Raw genomic sequence first — 24,587 nt, forward strand, 5'->3', positions numbered from 1 at the left:
ACAGCTTCGGCACGTCGCCTGCTGTCAGATCCCCCAGTGACAGCGGATACTGATTTCTCTGGGACCCGGATACTAATGTCTGACACCGACACCCGGACACTGTTCGCGTGGCGTGCGCTTTTGTCAACAAACAAAGAAAGTCGAATGAAATTGGAGCCGCACGAGCCGGATGACAACCACCTACCTGTAAGCTTGTATGTGGGAAGCTGTACAAGCAACTTGCAGTCAGTTTAGTCTGTAGGATCAATCAGTGTGCTCCTTCTTATCATTTTGTTAAGAACCGTCTTGTGAATCTTTGCGGATCTCTCGGGGCCCTTCAGGCACTACCTTACTATATGCAAGCCCATGTATCATCCCGTTCAACTGCATGTTTTGCGTCGTCATTTCCTGGTGTATGATAGATGGATGCTACAGGAGGACGTGGATGAGGTTCGAGGGCAAGAGAATGAAATCCGGCTTGTCCAAGTACATAGTCAATCTTCATCTTCATCTTATTAGTAGTACTTTTGGCAGACCAAATCCTCCTCCGCGGACGTGCGCAGGACCCAATGTACCGCTTTTACGTGTAGTGACCAACTACATCTTGAGTATACACCATACTGTACGGTCTTCCACCCTTACGGCGTCACCGTCCTTATCCAACCTTCTTCGACATACTGGGCATACTTTGTCCAGAAGTCTGTCTTGACCTCACTCTCGGTGGCAGTCGTATTGGCACCGCAGTTCTCGAGAAACCCGCCGCTCCGTGCGTACTTGTCTTCCACATACTGCTTGTATTGCGCAACCGGGCAAGATCTCCCAGGTCCAGACTGGCATGCAGGAATGGGATAGACCGCATCGTTGAGACGTACTCGAAGATACTTGGACCCGCAACCACAGCTCAGGCGCTCGAAGGCGACGGTGCCTCGCATACTGACGAACCGCGAGGCGACATACTTGCGCGAATCAGGCATGTACGTCGAAGGCAGCGCCGGCTCGTCGTCGAAGACCCCGATCTGGGCGACCAGTTGGGAGATTTGGCCGTCGTTCAGAAACGCCATGGTCAATGGCTGCAGAACGCCAACATCGCCGGTGCTGTTCGAATAGGTGTCGGTGTCCAACATGTCCGCGATCGATGCCAGAAACGGAAACATCATGTATTTCCCTTTCCCCTCGTCGCTCCCGGGGCCGTTTCCATAGTAGTACCGCAAGTCCTGGAAATACTCGTACTTTCTGAACTCTTCGGCCGTGAAAACATGACAGAAGGGCGAGACTGTGCCGCAAATGGCCGTCTCGAACCCACACAGATACTGCATCGTCGCGACGTCGGCTGCCGTGATGTTGAGGTATCCGCTCGTAATGTATTCCTTTTGCAGCCGTTCGGCTGTGGCTGGGTTGTAAGTGGCGCCCCAGATGGTGGTCTGATTCGCGCCAGAGTCGTCATGGTAATTGGGGCATAGGTCGGAGGGCGCCAGGGAATTCCCCAGAGCGGAAGATGAGCCGGTACTGTTGACCGCAAACACGGTTCCCAGAACAGGCCCCTGGCTGGCGTTCACTCCTAGGTATGCGCGCAGAAAGTTTTGCGCGGTCTCGATGACTCGAGGGTAGTCGTTGGCAAAGACGTGGACAGGCCCGCCGGGGCTGAAGAAGTCGGGATATCGGGCGCGCAATGACACGCCGAGGTCGAAGACCTCGCGATACCCAGTTATGGCTTCACTGGACAACTGGAGAGAAGGGTTTTGGACAGGAAGAGTCCACGACTGGAGGAAGGATAAAGGCCCCGTGGCGGTGAAGGTCGAGTTTTGGATCTTTGAATGTTGGTTCAACTTAGCCAATGCTCGAAAATGATCACTGTTTGGGCAGAACAGCGTCCTGATCAACAGAATCGCCTGGGCCCGAAGATCCTACTCACCTTGTCGTAAAGGGTGACCCATTCTCTATATGCTCCGGGGTCTGGATACCGGGATCCATGTCTCGACACGTAGACTGCCTGATCTACGCTGCATCCCTCAGGAGGATCTGTGCCTAGTCCATAAACGTCCGGCCCTGGTGAAGGATCAATATCTTCTCCCATGTACCAAACCCGGTGAAGCAAACAGGTTGTTGAGGATCATTAACGTACCAGGAAACCACGGCCCGTTTCCTCCCAACCACCTCAAAGGGTTGAATGGTGACTGCAGGTCACCGCTGTCGCAACCTTGCAATTGTGGGAATCCAGCACCAGTGGAAGCAAAATCACAACACCCGAAAGGAAGGAGGAGGGCGGACGTGATCATCCACGACGCAACAAAGGCACGTTTCATCTTAGCTGTTGGATCTCTCACCAGAGTAAGAAAGATGCGACGGAGACAGCCCCTGACCTTACCTGAAAGTCGAGATGAAAGAGATATGTAGGATCTTACTAGGTACTTTATAGATCCCTCGTGCGTCCAAATTGGGTTCTTGCCATATAAACCACTCGGCTTCCTATCAGTCCATGTGTCGTGCTTTATCCATCTCCGTTCTTCTAATCCACTTCTCTCCCTACCTACAGACCATTTCCCTTCACCACCTACCTAGGTGTCTTCTGCTCCGCCTTGGACAAAGGCAGACGAGGAAAGCAGAAGACAAGAATTGTGCAAGTAGTGGAGATGAATGCTCAATATATTCGAGAGGACTCTTGACCTCGGAGTGGCTAAACCACATGAGTTGGACTGGAAGTCTCACGTGTAGAGACGATAGGTACACGGTTGCTGTAGATATCGAAGAGCGGACGGCGGACTGGCTGGCGACTCCACCGTCTTGATATTGGAATCATGGACCAAATGCTAGTATGGCACGTGGATTTGATCGGAGTTCTTATTGGAATGTGACATTCGTCCCGTAGCTAAAGGTCAAGTAGTGCCGAGGTCAGCCTCTACGAGTAACGAACTCGATTGAGCCATTATCGACGATGCTCCCATAGGTTCTCATTTCGATGGATACCGCAAACATGAGGCTAAGGTACGAAAGAGAATGACTGTGGTACAACGCATTCAAGACAGAGATAGATATACAACTTGATTGTTGTCGGTGCAGTGGATGACAGGCTGCCGCGCCAAGGCTGTAGTTGTGTCACGTGCTGCATCACGTGATCAGGCTGAAAATCATGATCAAGATGGTTGAAGAGATCACCGTGGTATAATGAAACGTCCAAAATACCTGGTTGCCGGTTTTCCCCTCTTCAAATGCCTCTTGAGGTTGAATATGAGTATATTAGCGTCGGTGGCAACAGACATAGCGCTGCAGCCGACTGGTCGGCGTCTTCGGGCCTGTTGGCCTTTGGTGCTGACCAGAACGTTGCCATATGGGAGCCGTTGAATGAGACTGGGCGTGGCATTACAGCTTTGCTTTCGGGACATTCTTCCAAAGTCACGGCAGTAAAGTTCTTCACAGGCTCACAGGAGCCGCTGACTGAAAATCTGGTGACTGGTTCGGCGAATGGTGAACTTTTTCTTTGGAAGATCGACGGTCCATCTCACACCTGGACTTTGCTCGACAAGGCCAAAGCGCATGACGGGACCGTCAACACCATCGCCGCATACGATGGCAAGGGCATTCTGGCAACAGGCGGCGCCGATGCAAACTTGAAACTATGGAGGCTCGGCCAAAGGAAACTTGAGCTTGTGGCAACGCTTCCTCTCAAGCCTAGATTCATCCCCTTGGCTCTAGCGGTCGGGCTCTTCCCCTCAGGTGACTCGGGCTTCCTGGCCGTTGGAGGCACACGAAATGAGATCCATATCTTCGCGGTGGAAGAGCTGGCGTCAGCCCCTCAGATACGCTTGTGCGCATCGCTAAAGGGACACGAAGCCTGGATCAGGAATCTGGCCTTGACACCACATCCAGAGGGTGGCTTCTTGCTGGCGTCTGCGAGTCAGGACAAATATGTCCGCCTCTGGCGCTTCCAGGAGGGAGACGCCGTACTGTCGAACAAACCAGTCGATCCGACCACTGCAGCAACCACAGGGAACGCGTTGACAGCCAAGGTCCAGACAGTGGCGACCGCCGATGGGAAATACTCCATCACCTTCGATGCACTCCTCCTGGGTCATGAAGACTGGGTATATACCGCTACATGGCGTCCTTCAGCTTCAAGTCCACAGTTACTTACAGCCTCGGCAGATGGATCGCTCTCAATATGGGAAGCAGACCCAGCGTCCGGGATCTGGATCAGCATATCTCGGCTGGGCGAGATCAGTACCCACAAAGGAGCGACGACAGCCACCGGTTCTGCTGGAGGGTTTTGGACAGGACTATGGAGCCCCGATGGGAGTATGGTCACCTGCCTGGGACGTACGGGTAGCTGGCGCCTGTGGCAGTATTCCGAACAAACACAATTCTGGACACAACGACACGCCATCAGCGGACATGTCAAATCAGCGAACGGTATATGCTGGGCACCGGACGGGAGCTATCTTCTCTCCACCAGCTCTGATCAGACGACAAGATTGCACGCCGAGTGGAAAAGGGGGACGAAACGAAGCTGGCATGAGTTCTCTCGCCCCCAGATCCACGGATACGATCTCAACTGCATCGCGAGCACATCTCCGTATCAGTTCTCCTCGGGCGCAGATGAGAAGCTGCTTCGCGTCTTCAACGAGCCGAAGGATATAGCGAAGATGCTTCACAATCTGTGTCAGATCGCACTGCCGCCAGAGAAAACGCAGTTACCAGACACGGCTGCGATCCCGGTTCTTGGTCTGTCCAACAAGGCGATGGATGACAACCACGGTGACCAACGTGATGTTGGCACGGAAGAATCGGATCCGAATACAGCCTCCAATGGGCTTGGGCCATCATTGCTGGATCTCCAAGAACCTCCAACAGAAGACCTTCTCTCCCGGCATACTTTGTGGCCAGAGCATGAAAAGCTGTATGGGCACGGTTACGAGATCTCCGAAGCCGCGACGCCGGCGGATGGCAGTGTTCTGGCAACTGCATGCAAGGCGAGCTCGATTGATCACGCCGTCATTCGTCTTTACGATACCAACAACTGGCACGAAATCAAGCCACCACTGACAGCACACTCTCTCACGGTCACTCGGCTGGCATTTTCTTCTCATCCGCCAGGATATCTACTGAGTGTGAGTCGAGACCGGCAATGGGCAGTGTTCCAACGGGGCAATGGCGATGTTGTACGAAACTGGACGCGAGTGGCCATCTGCCCAAAGGCGCATAGTCGGATGATCTTGGATGCTGTGTGGGTTAGCAGCGACCACCATCTGACGTTTGCAACGGCGGGGAGGGACAAAGTTGTGAAGTTATGGTCGGGACAGGAGGGCGCGGACGGCCCTGAGTTTGCATGCAAGGCCTCCATTGCCCGGAAATCCGCGGTGACGGCCATTTCTGCCTTGTACAATGGTAACGGTCGTTCAGTGCTTGCAGTTGGTGAAGATGATGGACGCATTTCATTACACCTGGTCAACTGCACGCAGGATGGCCTTGAAGTCGGCGCGAGCCTTGAAGTGGACAGCTGGTTCTGTCCGTCAAAGACGGTGCATCGATTGGCATGGCGACCGATCTCTGATCCCGGGGAAGATGATCGCACAGGACAACTGGCGATCGCGTCAGAAGACGGGTCTGTACGGATATTGAAGATTGATCTTCAATCCTTGTCAAGCGAGTGATATTGAGTCTGAACGAGCTCTAAACGCCACAACATGAGAACGAGCTATACAGAGATGGTGTTAAGACCATATCCTTCTGTCGGTCATAATAGCACCTTGTCCAGCGCCACGGGATGCTGATGCTGATGCCGATGAGGACGTCGATGCCAGTTGCTCGTGATCTCCCAGAGATGTTGAAGATCAGACGGGGTATCAGAGGAAAATGAAGACATATATCCCTTCCCTCCACAAACAAACCAAAATCTGTAACCGTGTACAGGATACAGGATACAAATGAGACACCATGCCATGCCCGCGAGTCCCATCTAATCATGCCAGCCCAAAAAACACCAACCACTCTCTACCTCCTTTTCCTCTTCCAGATCATCAATCTATCCTCCTATTCCTTCCCATCATCTTTCGTTTCCTGCCCATAACCGCCCAACCCCTCGAGACTCTCATAAGTCTTGTCCTCGCCAGTCCCCAGGCGATTTCTGGGCCCCCTCTCCGCCAGATCCTCCTTCAACCACTTCAAGACCAATTCTCCCAAGCGACTGTTCCCACTACGATTATAGGAATCGGTCTCGGCATCATATTTGGCCATGGCCCCCCACTCCTTGACACGGCCGAGATGCATATGGACGAGATGCGTCGGCCACCCAACCAAGTTGTCCAGGATATGCGTGGCATAGACGATGGTGGCGCCCCTCCGCTCCGTCTCGCCACGCAGCCAACCGAGGAAATTACTGCGACTGAGCAGATCCAGATCGACCGTGATTTCGTCCAGGAGCAGAATGTCCCACGGCCGAATCAGGCCCATGGCCAACTGCACGCGCCGCCGCTCGCCGTCGCTGACCGCGTGCATGCGCCAGCGGAGGTCGATGTCGAGGATCCGCACCAGCTCGTCGCGGCGGTCCGGGTAGTAGGAGCCGCCGACGGAATCCAGTAAGATGGGCACCGCGATGTCGGTTCGCACGATCGGGTTCAACACCCATTCCAGGCCCAGGTACGTCACGCCCTCGAGACCCGCGGAGAAGGGGTCGACGCCGGCAATGCGGATCGTTTGCGCCGGTGCTAGTCTCTTGCCGGACAGGAGACGGAGGAGAGTCGTCTTGCCCGCCCCGTTGGCTCCGATCAGTAATGTCCGGCTGCCGCCAGGTAGCTCCAGTGATATATCTCGTAGACCGAGTGATCCGTCTTGGAATTTGTAGCTGAGGCCCGTCACGTTGATGTCGGGTCCCGTCCCGGCTGGGGAGTCTTGGTTGGACATCCTTGACATATATGGTGAACAGTGGCAGTGGTGTCGGTGACTGTTGACAGAGTGGGCTGGGTTGGTTTGTTCGTCCACTGCAGAATGGAGGTGTCCAAGGTTGAGTGGTTGATTGGCTCACCTTGAGGTTTGCTTGAAGTGGTACAGGTGTCCAAGATATGGTCGTTATTGATATTATGTATATTTACCTTGTACAGAGCTCTCGTGGCGAGGTTTTCCCGACTCCACAATCTGTAATAGATGTCTACATTCGGCCCAATTACACGGAGTTGTTGAAGAGATTGGGGAGTGAAGATAGCCTTCCCGCTCTCTGACAGGCCAGACCTTTAACCATATCAGGCAACCGCTTGTCGAAAACGCCTATTACGGAGTAGACCGCACCGCAACCGGCAAGGGCCCGGTTGTATCGTACGATCGGTGTATATATAGGCAACTCTGCCCTGGACACCAGCATACATTGTTGATATTGGAGGTGCTTGATTATTGTACAAGCCTACGTCTATCTACAGGAAATGGACGGGGCTTTCCCGCCCAATGCACCTTGATGGGACTGTGTGATCCGCCGTAAGCCACGCCAAGACCGTTTCCGCTCCGGTCGACTGCTTCCGACTTGAAGGTAGTAGGAGCAGTGACTGACTCGCTTCAAGTTGGTTGTGGTACACGGGGAAATGGTGGTTCGAGGATGCGTGAGCCTGGAACAGTGTGTAGCGCGTCGGACCCTTTGCCTGCTTATACCGATTCCTCCCTGCGTGAAGATACCTGCATGACCTGGGTAGATATCAGCCTGTTCATCCGGCGCCTTACCACGGCCGACGACGACCGCCGTCATTTGGCTCTCACAGGCCAAAAATCCCAACGCTCGATCGCAAGAGCGTGATCGCTGCAGAGGAAGGAAATATAATGATTGCCCGATGCCAACATTGGCTCGATCACAGCGAGGTTGTGCCTATGGCAGGTTGAAAACCACGCAGCAAGAACAAGCGCAATCAGGAGGAAGGTTCAAACAGTTTCCGCATTTTGGGTATATCCTGCTCGTGTTTCATGAAAAACCCGGAGCGCCACACAACGCCCTGCATGCTTATTGGCCTTGTAACAATCAAAGAATTCTATGTTTCGCTCGGTCAATCCTCGCTCTTGACCATTGATCGACCATCCAGATAATCCGTAACGCGTTCATTTGAGTTCGTTGAGACGTGTATGAATCAAAGACATGTTGAATCGAGAGGCGTGCCTCTTGTGGTCACTGACAATAATTGGCAGGAAACGCCCCTTTCACCCCTCTCAGCTCGCCTTGCCACCAATCGTCGGTACTCTCGGTCTTCTTGATCACTCTGATCCGGTCGCCTTCGCGAAACACTAGATCCCCTTCGCCTTGACCTTGGAAGTCATACAACGCCGTCACAAATAACGACTGCTGAGAAGGCAGTCTCGGAGGTGGCGGTGGCGGGCGCTTTTTCTGGGCGATTGAGGCCGCAGAGGGTTGCCGATCTCGAGAGAAGTAGTCCGTATTTGGTGCAGCAGGAGAGTAAGCCAGCGGAGTCTGATAGACCGATTGTGGCGAAGGGCTGGCCATGATGTCCTGGGGTGTGGCAGGACTCAGCAGAGCATTGCCTGGAGACACTGATATCTTCGGCTTTGTGTCATGTGACGGAGAAGCAGGCAATGCCCGCGCAGGTGAGACAGACTGTGTGCGACTGAAAGAGGAATTGGCACTGGGCCGTCGAAATCCGTTGGCGGGAGGTTGAGCATTTTCTTGGTTCATGGGTGCTCTGATGGCTTTTCCATTGGCCAAAAGCGTCAACGATTCAGCCTCGTGTTGCACGTGTTTGAAGGCATCGTCCCACAGTCTGATGACTTCGTCCATTGGCGGACTTGGAGACGGGAACCCTTCCTCCGTACAGTACGCATGCAGCAAGGTGTAGTGGTGTCCCAGTAAGCTATTCTGGATCTGAACCTGAGCGCCAAGGAAGTGTGGGAGCAGCGAGAAGACAGACGTCAGTAAAGGGGGAAGACAATGTCTCAAGTGTTCGTCGGCCGCCGAATAGGTTTCAGTGGCTGTTGCAAGGTCCGACTGGATCTTGGCCAGAGCTGCATTGTCTCTCTCAGATCGTTTGGTCTTCTTTTGAGCCGACTCCGCTCTGCTTTGGTATCTCTCAAAGTCCAGCTTGCGATCCTCCCTCTTCTTGATCGTCTTCCGCATCGTCTGAAGGCTGTCTTTTGCGACTTGGGCCGGTTTGATCAGCCTGTCGTCCACTTGAGCCAAGTCTCCTGTGAGGTCTTTCATCAAGTCGGCATAATCCGATGTGATCCTCTTCACTCGGCGAAGGATGTGATCCGGGGTTGGCGCCGGCACGTGGCCTTGATAGCCGTCGCCCGCTCCCACGATCGGGTTATAGAGGATCTCAAACTCTTCAACGATACGGTGTTGATGACTCAGGATGTTTATCCACGATTCCCGCCATGCTTTGGATGCCTCGATGATCTTTCACGCCGTTAGTGGACGGAATACGGCTTAGGCGGGCAGCAACACTCAACCCACCTTTGTCAACAGCCGATCGGCTTCTTCAAAATCTTTGAGGAGGAGTGAGACCTGTTGTTCATCTGCGCTCCTCTTCATGTATTTGCCAAAATGCCGGTGGACGCTCTGCATGGTGGCTGCTGGGCGAGGGCAGACCCGGCACAGCGGCCCTGATTGTGTCCTTTAGAAGATCCAGGGCGTCAATGGAAATACAGGAGGCATAGGTGGTGTTGGAGTGAGCGGGAGGAATTTGGTGGCACGAAGCCGCCAAGGAGAGGAGAGTCAAGGGATTGAAGTAGCGGCAGTGATAGTGTTGGTAGCGGTGGTATCGGTGGTAGCAAGCGCAGTTCTTCTTCTCCCTTTGCCTTGCTTTGGTGGCCAGATGCGGACTGTGGACATGACTTTCTGCAACGCAAGACAAGACGCGTCACTAGACGCCGATCACGTGAATTCACAGGGCTGTGCTGCTCCTAATCATATCGATCGCGGACTGCAATTGCTTCCGTAGTTGTAGGCCTGCTCTACTTCTGTTTCGGAGCTTGATGCCGAATCGTCTGGGAGAATTAGAGAAGCGCTTCCAAACTTGAGGTGCCGCAACATGGCAGCGCAGATTGAGCCCGATCCTATTGCGGCTGTGTTCTAATGTTCTGCCGTATGCCGTTACTTGTTGATGCTCCGGCGAATCACAGAAACCAAGTGGACGCGTGTTTCACTGCCTTGCCGTTCACTCGATGCTATTAACACCCTGCTCCATGATTGCCGCTTCGATGTTGAGGGCCCAGGAACACATGCTTGACGCCCAGATCACATCCTATCAAGCACGATGTCGCTGACGAATCTGGCTTCCAGTAGTTGTAATCATGGCAACTACTGTGACCTCGACACTCCGAGGAACTCCAGCCCTTGCTGTTGCTCCGACACAAAACACCGCTCCTGTCCATGAATTCCGCTGCCTCTACACACGCGATCTGCATAAGAAGGCGAAGAAATGGCACGATGGCTTCCTTCGCTTCCACACCTTCAATCGACGCGTTATGGTCTATGATGACGCAAAGAATTATATTGGAGACCTCCACTACACGCAAGAGGAGGAGTTTGTTGAAGGCGTCGAGATACGACTAGACCGTGGAGTCAATGTTGAGGTTGGTGAACGGCTCGGCGAGACCGAGACTGACCTGGCCCCGATCCTCGAAAGACAGCGTCCAGAGAAGCCTGGGCCGCAGCATCGGCAGACAACTCATCCTGCGACACGTCCAAATTCCTCAGGCTTTTCTCAGAGGCCGAAGTCATTGCTTGAGGTTCTGGGGCCGTCGCAAGGTCGACTTGGGCGGTCAAGATTGTCTCTGCAATCACCCTACGAACTACGACAGCCGACTCATCGTGTCGAGCCCGCCCAGCCCCTGGCTAAGAAACGGAGACTGTCTCGCGAGAAAGAGAATCAGTCTGTGAGTGATATTCAGCAAGCCACCAGGTCTAATCAACCAATAAGTACCCATGCGGTGCGTTTGACCAAGACCACGACGCTTGTTGGCCGCCGAGAAGAGACTCCTATCGTATTCGAAGATGTCCTGGACCTTTCCTCCGACGACGACCGACGACGGCCACGTAACGGAAATACAGGACGGCAGCGCATGCAGACCGAGGCGCCAAAGCAGCAGTCAAAGGAGAAGGTTAAACCGCTATCTGAGTCTCTAAAACCACGTCGAGCAGTTAGGGAACAGAAGGTGGAACCTCCGCGCCGGACCAAGCCTTCGCGGGCTATTTCAACCAAACTGAAAAATGCTTCCGAAGCTCAGAAAGGCAGAACATCTACCACGGCCACAAGCTCACGTTCTTCTGTTCAGCGGATTGCGCGGTTGTTACTGAGCCAGCCCAAGCCTAGGACCAAACTGACTTGCTTGCTGCCTTTTGTGAGGGATAGCAGTGAAAAGGGCACTGTTAACGCTTCGAATGCCGAGAGTCAATGTCGGATCGATGTCGTTGGCCCCATGAGAAGTCATCGTTCAGAATCAAGCATGCAGGATCAAGAGCCAACGCATGGCAACAACAATGGACACCATAGTCCGACCCAGATCTCGGATTCTCGTACCTCTACTCCCGAGGCTCCTCAGCAAAGCATCCACGAAATCAGCAGCCCACTCTTCGTGCCAGAAGACAACGCAGGTCACAGATCACCCTCGCCAAGGCCATTGCCCACGCAGGAAGACTTCCCTTTCCTAGATCTGTCTGGTAATGCAGCCTCGTCACGTGCTGAGCAACTACATCCGCCTCATGGCAATATAGATGCGCCAGATACGGATCTGGACGGGATCCCTGGTCAAGATGCAGTCGCATCACCGCTGCGTACCAATACTCACGAGAGTGTCCATCAAGAAGGTGTTGGTGGGGATCCGGATTTGTCATTTCCCTTACAAGATGCTGCATCACGCACATTCAGACGGGTTTTCTCCGAGAACGACGCCATGGATGATGAAGAACTTGGCCAACTTCCTGCCCTTCATGCTCATGGCACACGAAGTCCACTGAAGTTGCTAGACGATCGCAATTCCCGACGAGTTCCACGTAAAGCAAAAAGCCCGACGAAAGTACATCGGTGGGCATCAGACACTGTTGCCCTGGACAAGCAACTAGACAATGAGGCAGACCAAGACATGGAGGAGCTTCCGAAAGGCGAGACGGGACCTTGGACTGCTGAAGAGGCTTTCCTGCTCTTCGACTGGTGGCCACCTGAAAAGCAGAAACCGGAGTTTTGGGATGCGCTCGTGAACAAACCGTCGGTGAGGGCTGCTGTCCCTGGACCCGGGCAAGGCGGTCGGACGGGCATTACCACAGCCCGACAGTTTCTTCGTGATGATATAAATGTGCTATGATCGGAATGAATCATGATTGAGAATGACCTATTGTGCCCTGAGCAGCCAACCTTGTATTTGACTGGCACACTTCAAGCCTCCGTAGATCATCTGAATGTGCTATCTTTGCCACGTTGTTATGGGCCATACTACAGAGTACAATCCGAAGAGACCCTAACTCGGCCTCCCTGTCAGCCTCCTCGGCCTAATTGTTCTCTCAGCCTCGTCCAAGGAGCGGGTTTCTCCGGGTTCCACCATCCGGATATGTGCGGAGTCAACCAATGAGCGATGATGGAGATATCATTGCCAGATAGATGGTCTCGACCTCTTCCATCAGAGTAGTACACAGTGGTTGTGAGGGTGTAGAAGGCTCGGGCGGAATCAAGTATCTCGCATCCCTGTATCGATATCATGAAATTGGAGCGGGTGGACATTTCTGATTCGAAGCCATCCCTCGATAAAAAGAGAGATATATATATATATATATATATATAACTATACCTACCTACCTATATATGTATATATTTCTCTCCCTCCTCACACTAGAATACCACCCCACCTCTCTTCCTCCCTCCACGTTCGTACGTACCGAAAGTCTGGGTCTTCATCCATTTATCCATTTATCCCAACTACTCAAACATCTGTCGTCCTCCTTGCCTTGCTCTACAGTACATTCCAGTTCTCACGATGGCGACCTCAACAATGACATCTCAGCCGGTCCCTGACCCCCTATCGGCACCAAATAGCAACAACACATCTCTCAACCTACCACACTCCAACTCCATGCCGACCTCGACCTCGACTTCGACGCCGCCAAACAAGACCCTCAGCGTATTAGAAGAAGTCGAAGCAGCCCAGGACCGACTCCGCTCCCGCCTCGCAGGAGCCTTAACCAGCCCACCACCGAACATCCCGCACGACGCTCTCCCGTCGGTCCCATTGATCGACATCGGCCCGTCGTTCGACGGCACTTTGGAGTCGCGGAAGAAAGTGGCCTCGCAGATCCGCGACGCATGCCTCACGACGGGGTTCTTCCAGATCAGCAACCACGGCGTCACGCCCGGCGCCATGGCGAGTGTGCTGAAACAGGCAGAACGCTTCTTCCACGACCTGGCCGAACCCAAGAGACAGGCTTTACATATCAAGCACTCGACGTTGTTTCGAGGATATGAGCCGCATGACTCGACTTATGTCAATCCGGACGATCAGAACAACAGTAACGACAACAACAACAACAACAGTAACAGCAGCAGCGACAACAGTAGCAGCAGCAGCAATACTTATGACACGGCCGAACAACAACAACAACAACAGGAAACCAAAGAAGGATTCAACTGGGGCTACGAAGAAGCGCTGGACCCGACGGGCGGAGATGGACGGTACGTCGAACTTGACGGGAGCAAGCCCGATCCCGCGCGCGGCCATGGGAACGTGTGGCCCGCCGAGGAGGATCTGCCGGGGTTCAAGGCCGCCATAGCCGAGTATTATGGGCAGGTATTGCAACTGGCGCGCCATCTTTTCCGGTTGTTCGCGCTGTCGCTGGGCCTGGAGGAGAGATATTTCGACGAATTGATGACTCACCCGGGCGGGATTGCGAGGCTGTTGTATTATGCTGGACAACCTGTGATTGAGGACGAAAAGACTGATAGAGGGATGAACGACGCGACGACCACAACGAACACGACGACTGTAACAGCAAAAAAAGAAGAACAAGAACACACCACAAAACTAGGTCTCGGCGCCCACACCGACTACGAATGTTTCACGCTCCTGCTGTCGTCTGCGAACCCGGGCCTGGAGATCTTGTTTCCTCCGTCGCCGGGCACGGCCGGGAACCCGATCTGGCGGCCCTGTCCCGTGCGGCCGGGCACGTTGACTGTCAATGTGGCGGATTTCCTGATGCGTTGGACGAACGGACTGTACAAGTCGACGATCCATCGCGTCGTGAGCAAACCCGGGGCCGGGGAACGGTATTCGGTGCCCTTCTTCTTCAGTATCAACTATGATGGCGAGGTCGCGCCGCTGCCGGAGTGGTGTGTGGGGGAGAGTCATTTCAGGCCGCTGAAGGCCGGCGAGTATGTTCTGGAGCGATTGAGGGCCACGCAGATATTGGAGGATCAAGAAAAGGAAGAACAGAACAGAACGAAGTGAAGGAGTAAGAGAGATAGATGACTGGGTGGGTTGAGAATGGGCACTCGAACGGAAAGATCGCAGTAAATTCAAGCAGGCCTATATATCAGGAACATCTCTCTCTGCCTGAGATATTAGTCTCGGTATCGGATCATACTGTGTCAGGACACTCATGATTGAAGTGGGACGAGAGTGTAGCGCAGCTGTTGCATTGAGAGAATCTTCATTGGACCCTATGCCGTCAATATGTGCGTGTACATTCTTCGGTCTGTCTTTTGTCATCTATGATACAATTTTCCGTCCAGGTCAGGACTTGTTTTGAAGCCAGTCAGAACATGAGGGATAATATTTCACAACAACGTCGACCAAGAGTGAGAGAAATCTCAACTCCTCAGTTCAGCAAATATGTATGGGAAGATCACGACGCATGCCTTCCAAAAAACCAACAAGCCTTGAATGAGGCTGAGAGGTAATAGCAGGAGACCGTTCTCCTGGATTAGGATCCAGATACTCCACAACGCCACGCTGAAGAAGTGATAAAGCAGAACAAATGGCCGCCGAATGAGAGCGCCTAACAAGCCCACGGGTTCCTCAATGCGCTTCCCGCCCAGTTGGAAGTAGCGGAAACAGCCCTTCTGGAGATATTTGAGCTGCCAGTCGTTCGCGGCGAACAACGAATACAGGGCCATGGCGAGGATGTTAATGATCGATGTCAAAGCCTTCCGGCGCCAATGGAATATCCTAAACTGCTCAAGGACGAGTGCTGTATCGGACAGTTCCGGTACGTTCTCTGGGGAGAGAAGCTCCGAGATCAGCACCACGTCGTTGAGCGCGACGGACATGCCGCCTCCAGTCAGAGGATGGCGCATGTTCAAGGCATCTCCGAGGATGGCAAGCCCGCGAGTTTTGTTCATGGTCGGTGGCAGGAAGGAATTGGGCATACTGCGAAGCGCACCCTTTTCCAGGGCAACCTTGAAAGAGGGCTGCACCATGGGTGGTAACGAGGGCAGAACGACTTTCCCAAGATGGCCTTTAATGCCACCGTTCGCCGTCGACGTGGACGGCAAACCCTCGGGGACATCCACCAAGATACGGGTCTCATGAGTGCCAATCTGATAGAGAAGGACCGGCGAATCTTTGCCCAGAACCACAATCCCGTGGTGAGGCGTCGGCAACGGGCAGTCGATCAATTCCAAGCCCCAGAACTTCGACTTGACCTGAGGAGTGTGGTGGATGTAGGGCCTTCGGAATTTGGACGCGTATCCGTCACAGACGACGGTCAATGACCCGAAGTAATAGTCATTCTCGGTCTTGCCGGTCAGAGACTCCACGCCCAAGATCTGGTCGGTATGTGTGGATTTGATCAAGGAAGTGGCCTCCGTCTCGAACACGGAGATGTTAGGATGCGCCAATGCCGCAGCTCGTAGCCGCGAGACAAACCGCCCATGGTGGAAAGACCGTCCCTCTGGTGTCGAGGGCTTTGCTGATTTCTCTGCACCCGACCCTGCTTCCTGCGTCGCATTGGCGGGATAAGGAATGGCCACCGACTCATCATAATATAAAACCGTGTAGCCGGTGACGGGGATCGCGTCGATTCCTTCGAGGGTTTGGCGCAAGCCCAATTTGATCAATGCCTCATACCCTCCTGGTTGTAATAGTTCCCCCACAATCCGGTCAGGCTCTTTGAGAGACTTTTCTAGTAGTATGACACTGCGCTCTTGATCTGCCAACGCCACCGCCAGGGCCGAACCTAGAACGCCTGCGCCGACTATGACCACGTCGGCCTCGTGGTGTACCCTCCTAAGCTCTTCGCGACCATCTGCTTCGGATTGATTGGAGGATTCTGAGGAGGAATCGAGGATGAGAGGCATGTTGGATGGATAGGAGGACGGTAGGTTTCGCGCGGGCGCACTCCGAGTCTATCAAAACATGAAGCGGCCGGGGAAAGAGAATAGGATAGGAGGAAGAGAAATATGAAAGTCGAAAAGTCAATACAAATGAGAAAGAGCGTCGCGGTGAGCAGAGAAAGACTGGTTGTGGTCTGAGATGTGGTGTGATGGAGCAGAAGTCGACAATTTTGTTATAATGGTGAAAGGCTGCGCTACAAGTGTAGAGGGCAGATCAAAGCGTCGATGGGACGATCATAACGATGGTATGTACAGCTCGACAGGTAGTAGGTGTATGCAAATACCGCAATCAGTTACTACTCGTGTGCTCAGACATGCGAGAATGATGAATGAATCATGGCATTCAAGTTGATTGGGATTGGCAGGGGTAGAGAGGTAGAGAGCATTCGACGGTCGGACTGATGGTGAGGATTGACAGGGGCCCCTAAGCCCTTTGGCGCATCTTCCGGGTCGTACGAGCAGCGCTCACTGGCAGGACCCGTTCAGGCACCAGGTACCTTGGCAGCTAGGGCCAAGGAGGCTCCTTAGGCTCCCTAGGGTCTGCTACTACTGTTTTATCATAGGCTCCTTAGGCTCCTTTAGGTGAAAAAGCCCGGCGCCACGGCATCCTACCTAGGTATGTAGGCACCTTGGCCTAAGGACCTCTCAGAATCAGCCTCAGCCTTGGGTCAAACTTCCCTCAGCCTCGTGCCCGTTGTTTCCCCCTGAATCCTGAACCTCAGCCTTGTCCGTACAGCGTAGGTTCTCTCGCTAGAGCATTTACCATGATAACAATGACCTCTAATACTAATACAGTCACTCCGTCTCTGATGCTCAGGCTCACCCAGGTCACTCACAACTTCGAGGCCCTACAGTATACATCCTGCCCATCGAAGGCATCCTCATTGGAGTCTTGAGCAGTACGGATACATAAGAGCACTCACAATCGTTAACAATGGTCACATTCTGTTCATTCAATCTGCTAGTCGACTTCTGCCAACGTGTCTCCTGGCCCAGAATGACAGACACCTGTCTTCCGTTTTTTTTCTTTCCATCCACTTTTCATCTTCTTTGCCTTTGTACCTTGACAGCAAGGGGCGCCGGGACCCTCTTGCCTAGCTGCTGCTGTCGTGACCCATCTCTTCTATGGAAATCTCGGTGGTCAAAACATCACAATTGCTCGCTTCTTTTTTTCAATGCATCCGTTGTAAAGCCGTGTCATGACCGTGGTTCCTTGCCCTTGGAAAAGTGTCAATCAGATCCTCGCAGCGGCCGTCAACCGCGCGCCTTTCCCAAACGCCTGCCGGGATCTCGAGACTCGCCGCTTCGATCCGTCAGCGTGAGGGTATCAGCCCGGGGACCGACCATCTTCCAGCCGTGGGCTCGTTCCAAATGCCGCTCTGACGACCAAGAAAGCGCCTGCAAAGCCACCCTTCCCCGGTGTGCTCTGAATGAAAGCTCCGTTTGTGCTAGATTGGCGAACGCCAACAGATTTTGTCCATGCATAACCCAAAAATATAAAAATGACTAGATGTGTGCGGTTGATACCATAAATGCACCCCAGAGAGGACATGGCGCTGAACCCGCATCACATCCTTCCCGGACGAGCACAAGCCACCCATTCCGAACATCCACATCGCAAGGATGCCGAAGCCCACGATGCGTATGTCATACCTGATGGAGTTAGGAACATCCACAAAGGAGCCCCTAGCCACCTTTTCGTAGGGACTCATCGGCCGGCAACGACTCTCCGCCAGAACTGTTCAAAAGGTGGCTGTCGTCCTCTGGCTTCGTCGCCTTCTTGGTCTTTCTCTTTTTCTTTTGTGTTTGCCAGCTAGGGGCCGAGTGTGGATCAACGGTAGAAGAATTGGTCGTCGTCAGCTCCGTGGATGCCACCGAGCCATTTGGTCGTGACGATAGCGGTCTCAGCCCTGGTTCTGCACCATCTCCGTTCGCCATTAATTCCTCCGCGGCGCCCGGAGTCTGCTCTGGCCCGGCTGAGCCTCCAGATTGGTGAGACAGACATCCCGAACTGAAACCTTCGACCTGTGGGGAGGGAGTTCGAACTTCCTCCACTGAAGAGAGCTGTCGATCCAGAGACCAAGCCGTGCTTCCAGCTTTGGTCGTAACACCCAGGTTTTTCACCCCACCTGTATCGAGGGGTTTTGTGCCGGTCATGTGAGACTCTTCCTTGGGGTTGTTTCCCAAAATCCTCAGTGGCAAGTGTCCGTTCATGTATTCCGAAGGCCCCACTGATTGCATAGTCCGCTTGCGGATAGCACTGAGGCTGCCTGGCGGGCTCCTGTCCCGGCTGCGAATATCGAGAGTGTCTGATTGTGACTGTTCATCGGAACTCGACGGAGTATCAAATGCCAAATCGTCCGACGTGGAAGCGCTGAAATTTACGTGCTCATCAGGCTCGATCAAAGATTGAGTTGTCTGGCCACGTCTCGGCGAATGGACCGAGCCATCCACGATCAAGGGGCCAGATCTGGGCTTCGGTTGCGCCACTTCGGCATTCTCGTCCTCGGAGTTACGACCTGATCCTTCCATCGTCTGATTCTCCAAGGTATGCATTGAGACTGGTTGTAGAGGAGGAGTTTGATTCGTCCTAGAAGATCGAGCCGCCGACGACGCCAGCCGCGGAGACAAGCCTCCGTTCTGAATGGCCAAGCCTGCATGGGAGGGAATGGGGGAAATGGTAGTGCTCTGAGTATAGGCTGATAAGGAAGGAGACTGTCCGACATAGTATCCAAGATACTCGGCAGGCCTTCGCATTGACTCATAGATTGCGCCGGATATCCCGAGGCCATTTTCCACATATGCGGGAAAGCGTTCCTGGGAAGTCGAAGACGCAGAAGACCTGCGCCCAATGGAAGAGTCTTGCAGACCAGAAGCCTCCGGTCTCGCGTGCATCTGGCCCAACGAAGAGACTGGAAACGCTCGAGCAGGTTGCGACTGAGCCCGCAATGAAGCGCCGGCCGACGACTGCGTCACGGATGTTCGCCGCGAGTATCGCCGCGAATCCAGATTGACCGAGGTCATCCTGGGCGACGAAGGATTCGTTGCAGCGCCCTGACCGGGGTGAGACCCCGTCAGATAAGGCGAGGAAGGAGCAAAGCGGTGTTGGTACAAAGGCGCGGACATCGGTGCTCGGCTCAACCCATTGATCTGCCCGTTGGCAACCAGATCGAGGCTGTCGTCCTGCGGGGCGTAATGTGCATACCCTGGGTGTTGGTGGTAAGCCGATGCCAATAGTCCTCTTTGCCGAAGATTCTGTTGGTGCAGTTGCATCCTCAATTCGTGCTCCTGTAGTTGTAGGTACTGGTACTGCTGGAAAAGCTGGTCGTGCAGTAGATGTTGCTGATGTTGAGCTTGCAGTTGCAGTTCTTGCGTTGTCATCTGGAATGGCAAATTCCGCAAATAGTTTGAACTGCGCCCCACAGGGTTCGAAGGTCTTCGACCATTGCTGTTGCGGTTCTGGTTGGCATTTCTGCTCCCACGCCCGCCATTTCGCCCACCCCGTGACGGCGCTGCTGAGATCTGGGTGGTGGCCTGCGTCGGGGGCTGTGGGATCACTGGCCTGGCCGACGGGGCAACGAAGTGTTCAGAAGACTTGATTTCTTCAGCAGGATAAACAAACTGCTCGCAGCATTCGTCCAGTTTTCCCTCTCCTACCAGCTCGTACGCTCTGCGTAATTCCAAGTGTATACCGCGCATGGAAGTATCGTCGGCGGTGTTGGCAAGATTCCGGGATACATTGAATGGTTCTTCGACACATAACCGATTGTCCTGGAGTAGATGCCATGATTTCTCGGTTTTTGGCAAGACTCGACCGGTCCGCACTGAGACCACATTTTGTTCAAAATCAAGCTCGTGACCATAGTAGCGGAAGAAATGGAACAGGAGTTCACCAAGCGAAGACTTGTTCCGAGCGCCGAAGTCCTTGTATGACTCAACATTACGGTCGAAAGACACGTTCACGCCTGCTAAGAACTTGGGTTCCAATCCGGGTGCCTGTTGCAAAGCTGGTAGGATAGGAGGATCTCTGGTTTGTAGGAAATTCAATGCTAAGCATATCCAGGTGTAGGAGCTTAAGGTGCCTCCGAGCGCTTTGAGACAATCAGTATCCGGTGCGATCATGAAAAACACAAGGAGAACATACCAGCATCGTTCAATATCCTTCGTTTGGCCCAGTGCTTGATTATCATGGCAAGAGGCCTCACCCGACTGTCAATATCGACATAGGTTCGAACCAATTCAGTGTTCTCCAGCGCAAGAGGATTGTTGACGTTTATATCACAGGCCACCTGCAATTTGGGATCCCAAATCTTGACAATAGGGACTTTGGCAGAGGAAACACAGACCACTCTTTCCATTCCATGCTTTGCAAGCAAATCCGCAATTGAGCAAACACGCTCCATTTCTTTGCAATCAGTGGTGATGCAGACATCGACGTCAGAATCAGAGGTCCCGAGCTTGTTGCCAGTGGACCCGAAAACGTTGACATTGATGGAAGAAGTCGGCCACCTGGACCGAAAGATCTTGTCAAGCTTGTCGAGAAACCGCGATCTGCGTTCTTCACTCTCACCCGTGGGTTGTAGTGCTTCATAGAGCTTTTCCATGTCTGCGGTCAGCTTTTCGTCTTCTGCATGTGTGAGTCGAGTTTTCAGGTCCGATTTGACCCTCTCTAGAGGATCGGGTCCGAGAGAGTACGGGACACGCCGTCTTGCCCTTGCCATCCCTGTCTCATATTTACAGCCGCCATATTGCTTTCGGGCTGCGGACGGCGTATGACCGTTGTCGGAGGGAAGTGAGGGAGGAGAGGCGCTCTTAACCACAGGCTCTGGTGAAGGGGAGGCTCCTTTCTCCGCATAAGACTGTGGACGTTGAAATGGAGTCGACGGTCCTGAGGTTGAAAGAAAGGGCTGCTGGGTCGGTCGTCTCTCAGGCGAGGGCTGTGTCTTTGTTGGTGATGCCGCCTCCATCTCTGACAAGGCAACCGTTGAATATGACACGGTCATTAAGGTAGAGTCACTCTTTCCACCATCTTTCGGCGCTCTATAAGTCATACGACGGCCTAGGTCGACTGGACGAGCGTGCACCAGTGGCGGTGATTGATTAGACACCAAGTGTGGAAAACGAAATGCTTATATTGCCCAATCCAAAGGAAAGTCTATCACGGGTAGTTTCCCGGATTGCACCCAGTGCCCCAGGCTCGTAGGGTGTGGTCGAAGGTGCAAGTGGGTAGTGTATATTTCAGTGCGTTCTTGGAGAGAAGAACCACAAAGAGTGTTCGGAACGTAGCACGCGCAACGCTCACTCGTCTCGGTCGGATGCAAAGGGCTCCTGTCGAGGGAAGGGCACGAGTCTGTTGTGGATGGACTGTTCCAACGGTCTGAGTAAGCCCTCGAAGGGCGGCAAGGAGAAGAGGATTTATCGAAGGATTCGGTGGGCACGACTGCCAGGTCGACGTGGAGAGCAGGTCGCTACGCGGTTTCTTTGAGCGATCGTGTATAGGGAACGACCAGTGGTGGAGGTGCGGCGGGTTCGAGGCTGATGAGATTGGCCTGCTCTGGGGGCGTTTGAAGGGAGAATACGGATCGAGTCTGGCGATATACAGGAATGAGGATGCGAGTCGAAGCAGGATAGGCACCTAGACGCGTGTCGGTAGGAGAAATTGGGGAGCACGGAACAAGGAGAGGCGGGAGGAGTGAGGTGGTTGTAGAAGGTGAGGGTGGTGTCGAGGTGCAGTCTGCATAAGACGATCTTTCACTTGTTCCTGGCTGCTACGACGAGGAACAAGGTCAGATGGGAGCAGTGATGGTGGTTCAAGGCAGTAGCAGGAATAGCAGGTTAGGGCTCCTTAGGCCAAGTTTAGGCACTAGAGGCCTAGGTATCTAGGGAGTAATTAGTGGGGGTTTTAGGTAGGTTGGAGCGGTAATAGTGGTTGCTGGTTGTAGTGGCAGCACCGGTGGTAGGAGTCACCATGCCCATCAATCACCATTATTGCCCACTGACTGACGAACTACTAGTAGGTGCCTTAATTAGAGTGAGTAGGTGTAGGTGTAGGTGTAGGTGTAGCGGTAAGTGAGCAAAAAAGGAGAGCACACACACAACACATAATACACCGCCGGTAATTAATCCCCCTCGTGTCCGCTACTCAATGGCTTACTAGTACGAAAGCACTGCTTATAGGAATCATGGTCGGCGAGTACATATTGTGGTAAAACTACGTAGTTCATTTGCTAACCTCAGGTACCTAAGGGTTTGTGCTCCCAGCATTTAGAGCGCAGGTCAGGTACTCAGGTTGGTGCCTTATTTACCATACTGTTCCTGACGCGGTCGTGCTGAAGTGCGTGCACTCAATCTGACCGCGTCCTTCTCCTTGCCAAGCCTGAGGTGGATTGATCTCTTCATTGGAGTTCAACTTCGAATTTAGTCCAGACATGGCACAGAATACATGTACCTAGGTACCTATTATGTATTCTGCTGAACATCCGGTGCTATAAGTGCTACCAACACCCCTGGCATGAAAGTGATGGAGGTCAGAGTATGCACTTGAACTACCCTGGTCTTCGAGTCACCGCCAGACTCGCATGGCTGATGCTTACCTACCAGACTCTTGTCCAGTCATTGTTCCCATCTTCACCTGGAGAAGGTAGGTTCCTGATGGCGATTCGTGTAGACGGACCGCCAGTTTGTGGTGCACAGCAGGGCGCTCCAGCCAGGGTAGGATGGGCTGAGTACCTATGCAGTGTTGGAGGTAAGTGCAGCTCCTTGTTGTGAATGCTCGTCCCATCGTCGAGAGCTCTTTCATGATGCTCAGCCGCATTCTCTTCTCTGAACTCCGCCTTCTTAGCAGGCTCTTCCTGCTGCTCAAGGCCTGCACCTGAGACTTTGAGGCTTTTGTTATACTAGGTACTGCTCCAGCTATCAGCCCGTGTCCGTGGCAGGTGTCTCGGCGCGTCAGTGGGCACAGGTGACTTCTATCGGATTTCTTGCACCCCTTCTGCGGTGATGCCACTACGACCACGACTGGAACGACGCCTCTGCATTGAGACCACGGTGCACACATAGACCATACAGAATCTCACAGACCTCCACCTGATTCGCCCCTGACACCCGGCAAGCCGGACAATAAGGCCATGGCCATTTCGTCAGCTTCGCTCAGCTTCTGTCGAGGCTGGGGTATTGTTTTCCACTGTCTATTTCTTCCGTATGGCAGCGTTCTTACAAAGCCAGCCTGCTTTGTCGATGCTGCCATTTATAGACCGCGCTATCCTCCACATATTTGGGCTGCTTCAAGAAATGGATCTGACCCTGAAAATGACATTTATGCTTGATGAAGCTCGTCGTCCTTTTCCCTAAGCGGGCGGGGATAGTGGAAACCTCTATCAATGTAGCTCCGACATCATATTTCCGTCTGTTGGGCATTGTCGAGGGTGAAATAGGACAATTACAGAGTAGATTGTTCGGAGATCCTGCTTCATCAATAAACTCCCATTTTTAAGGAAGTCTGGTTTCGCAGAGGGAGCAGAGGCCGGTCACCATGGTTCTCTATGCACCGAGACAAGGCCTGAATTATCGTCTCGGGGACCTTGTACACTTCAAACCTTTGAGCACGTAGAAGGCCTGGGTAAAGGTTGCTCAGTCTTATGCAGTGCTCAATGGCCCAAGCCATCCAGACAGAGTCGCATTATGTACTAACGCAGTTACCTATCCGACGGGCACGGAAGGGCTCGTTGCTGAGCAGGTGAACAAGGTAACGGTCATGGCCATTGACCCTTATTCAGCCGACTCTCTTCCTCCCCAACCCTGCTGAACTTGAGGGTGGTTTTGGGTTCCATAGGTGATATGTCAGATAGGATGGCATTTCGAGGTAAGTCCATCAGGCCAGTCGCTCACAAGTGTCCACCACTAGCGATCTAGTACGAAGAACAGACCCATCTGCGACTGATCAGTTTAGACTCTGCCCAGACGGTGGAAAACCCAAGGTTGTGGAACCGTCCGAGATTTGAGGACCTGAATAAATCTCAGCCCAGCCCATATCACGAAATTGAGTGACCTCACTGGGTTTTGGGGCGCCGTGACGACTTGCTTCGACTGATTCGGAGTCATCAGGCTTGTATCACCTTGCAAAACCAAATTGCTCATGCTGCACACCCCACAGCACAATAACCTGATCATCTGTCCGCGAGTTGACGAACGTACGGCCGCGGCTCACCATTTTGGAGCTGGTACGGTCAAGACCAGGGTTATTAGAGAAGACGCGGCTGCCCAATGCCCGTAAAGCGTTTGGGGACACCAAGTGACCTTCCCCATCTTATG

The 24,587-nt window shown here is 53.3% G+C and overlaps 8 protein-coding genes across 8 annotated transcripts; 3 read left to right on the forward strand and 5 right to left on the reverse strand.

Moving 5' to 3' along the window:
- Positions 1–617: 617 nt before the first annotated feature.
- Positions 618–1,950, reverse strand: A1O1_08517 (uncharacterized protein; the record flags this gene model as incomplete). Its single annotated transcript, XM_007729377.1, has 2 exons — positions 618–1,830; positions 1,892–1,950. 2 exons carry the CDS (start codon positions 1,948–1,950, stop codon positions 618–620), a joined length of 1,272 nt encoding a protein of 423 aa, XP_007727567.1.
- Positions 1,951–3,185: 1,235 nt separating this feature from the next.
- Positions 3,186–5,624, forward strand: A1O1_08518 (uncharacterized protein; the record flags this gene model as incomplete). Its single annotated transcript, XM_007729378.1, has 1 exon — positions 3,186–5,624. The coding sequence occupies one exon, from the start codon at positions 3,186–3,188 to the stop codon at positions 5,622–5,624; it is 2,439 nt and encodes an 812-aa protein (XP_007727568.1).
- A 379-nt stretch (positions 5,625–6,003) lies between these two features.
- Positions 6,004–6,873, reverse strand: A1O1_08519 (uncharacterized protein; the record flags this gene model as incomplete). Its single annotated transcript, XM_007729379.1, has 1 exon — positions 6,004–6,873. The coding sequence occupies one exon, from the start codon at positions 6,871–6,873 to the stop codon at positions 6,004–6,006; it is 870 nt and encodes a 289-aa protein (XP_007727569.1).
- A 1,240-nt stretch (positions 6,874–8,113) lies between these two features.
- A1O1_08520 (uncharacterized protein) lies at positions 8,114–9,523 on the reverse strand (the record flags this gene model as incomplete). The annotated part of the gene is made up of 2 exons (XM_007729380.1): positions 8,114–9,355; positions 9,413–9,523. 2 exons carry the CDS (start codon positions 9,521–9,523, stop codon positions 8,114–8,116), a joined length of 1,353 nt encoding a protein of 450 aa, XP_007727570.1.
- A 728-nt stretch (positions 9,524–10,251) lies between these two features.
- Positions 10,252–12,261, forward strand: A1O1_08521 (uncharacterized protein; the record flags this gene model as incomplete). The annotated part of the gene is made up of 1 exon (XM_007729381.1): positions 10,252–12,261. One exon carries the CDS (start codon positions 10,252–10,254, stop codon positions 12,259–12,261), a length of 2,010 nt encoding a protein of 669 aa, XP_007727571.1.
- A 666-nt stretch (positions 12,262–12,927) lies between these two features.
- On the forward strand, positions 12,928–14,391 carry A1O1_08522 (uncharacterized protein; the record flags this gene model as incomplete). The annotated part of the gene is made up of 1 exon (XM_007729382.1): positions 12,928–14,391. The coding sequence occupies one exon, from the start codon at positions 12,928–12,930 to the stop codon at positions 14,389–14,391; it is 1,464 nt and encodes a 487-aa protein (XP_007727572.1).
- A 362-nt stretch (positions 14,392–14,753) lies between these two features.
- Positions 14,754–16,241, reverse strand: A1O1_08523 (squalene monooxygenase; the record flags this gene model as incomplete). The annotated part of the gene is made up of 1 exon (XM_007729383.1): positions 14,754–16,241. One exon carries the CDS (start codon positions 16,239–16,241, stop codon positions 14,754–14,756), a length of 1,488 nt encoding a protein of 495 aa, XP_007727573.1.
- A 1,722-nt stretch (positions 16,242–17,963) lies between these two features.
- Positions 17,964–21,244, reverse strand: A1O1_08524 (uncharacterized protein; the record flags this gene model as incomplete). Its single annotated transcript, XM_007729384.1, has 2 exons — positions 17,964–20,368; positions 20,422–21,244. 2 exons carry the CDS (start codon positions 21,242–21,244, stop codon positions 17,964–17,966), a joined length of 3,228 nt encoding a protein of 1,075 aa, XP_007727574.1.
- Positions 21,245–24,587: the final 3,343 nt, after the last annotated feature.

Source organism: Capronia coronata, assembly GCF_000585585.1.
Source record: "Capronia coronata CBS 617.96 chromosome Unknown acBCG-supercont1.8, whole genome shotgun sequence".
Taxonomy (NCBI): domain Eukaryota; kingdom Fungi; phylum Ascomycota; class Eurotiomycetes; order Chaetothyriales; family Herpotrichiellaceae; genus Capronia; species Capronia coronata.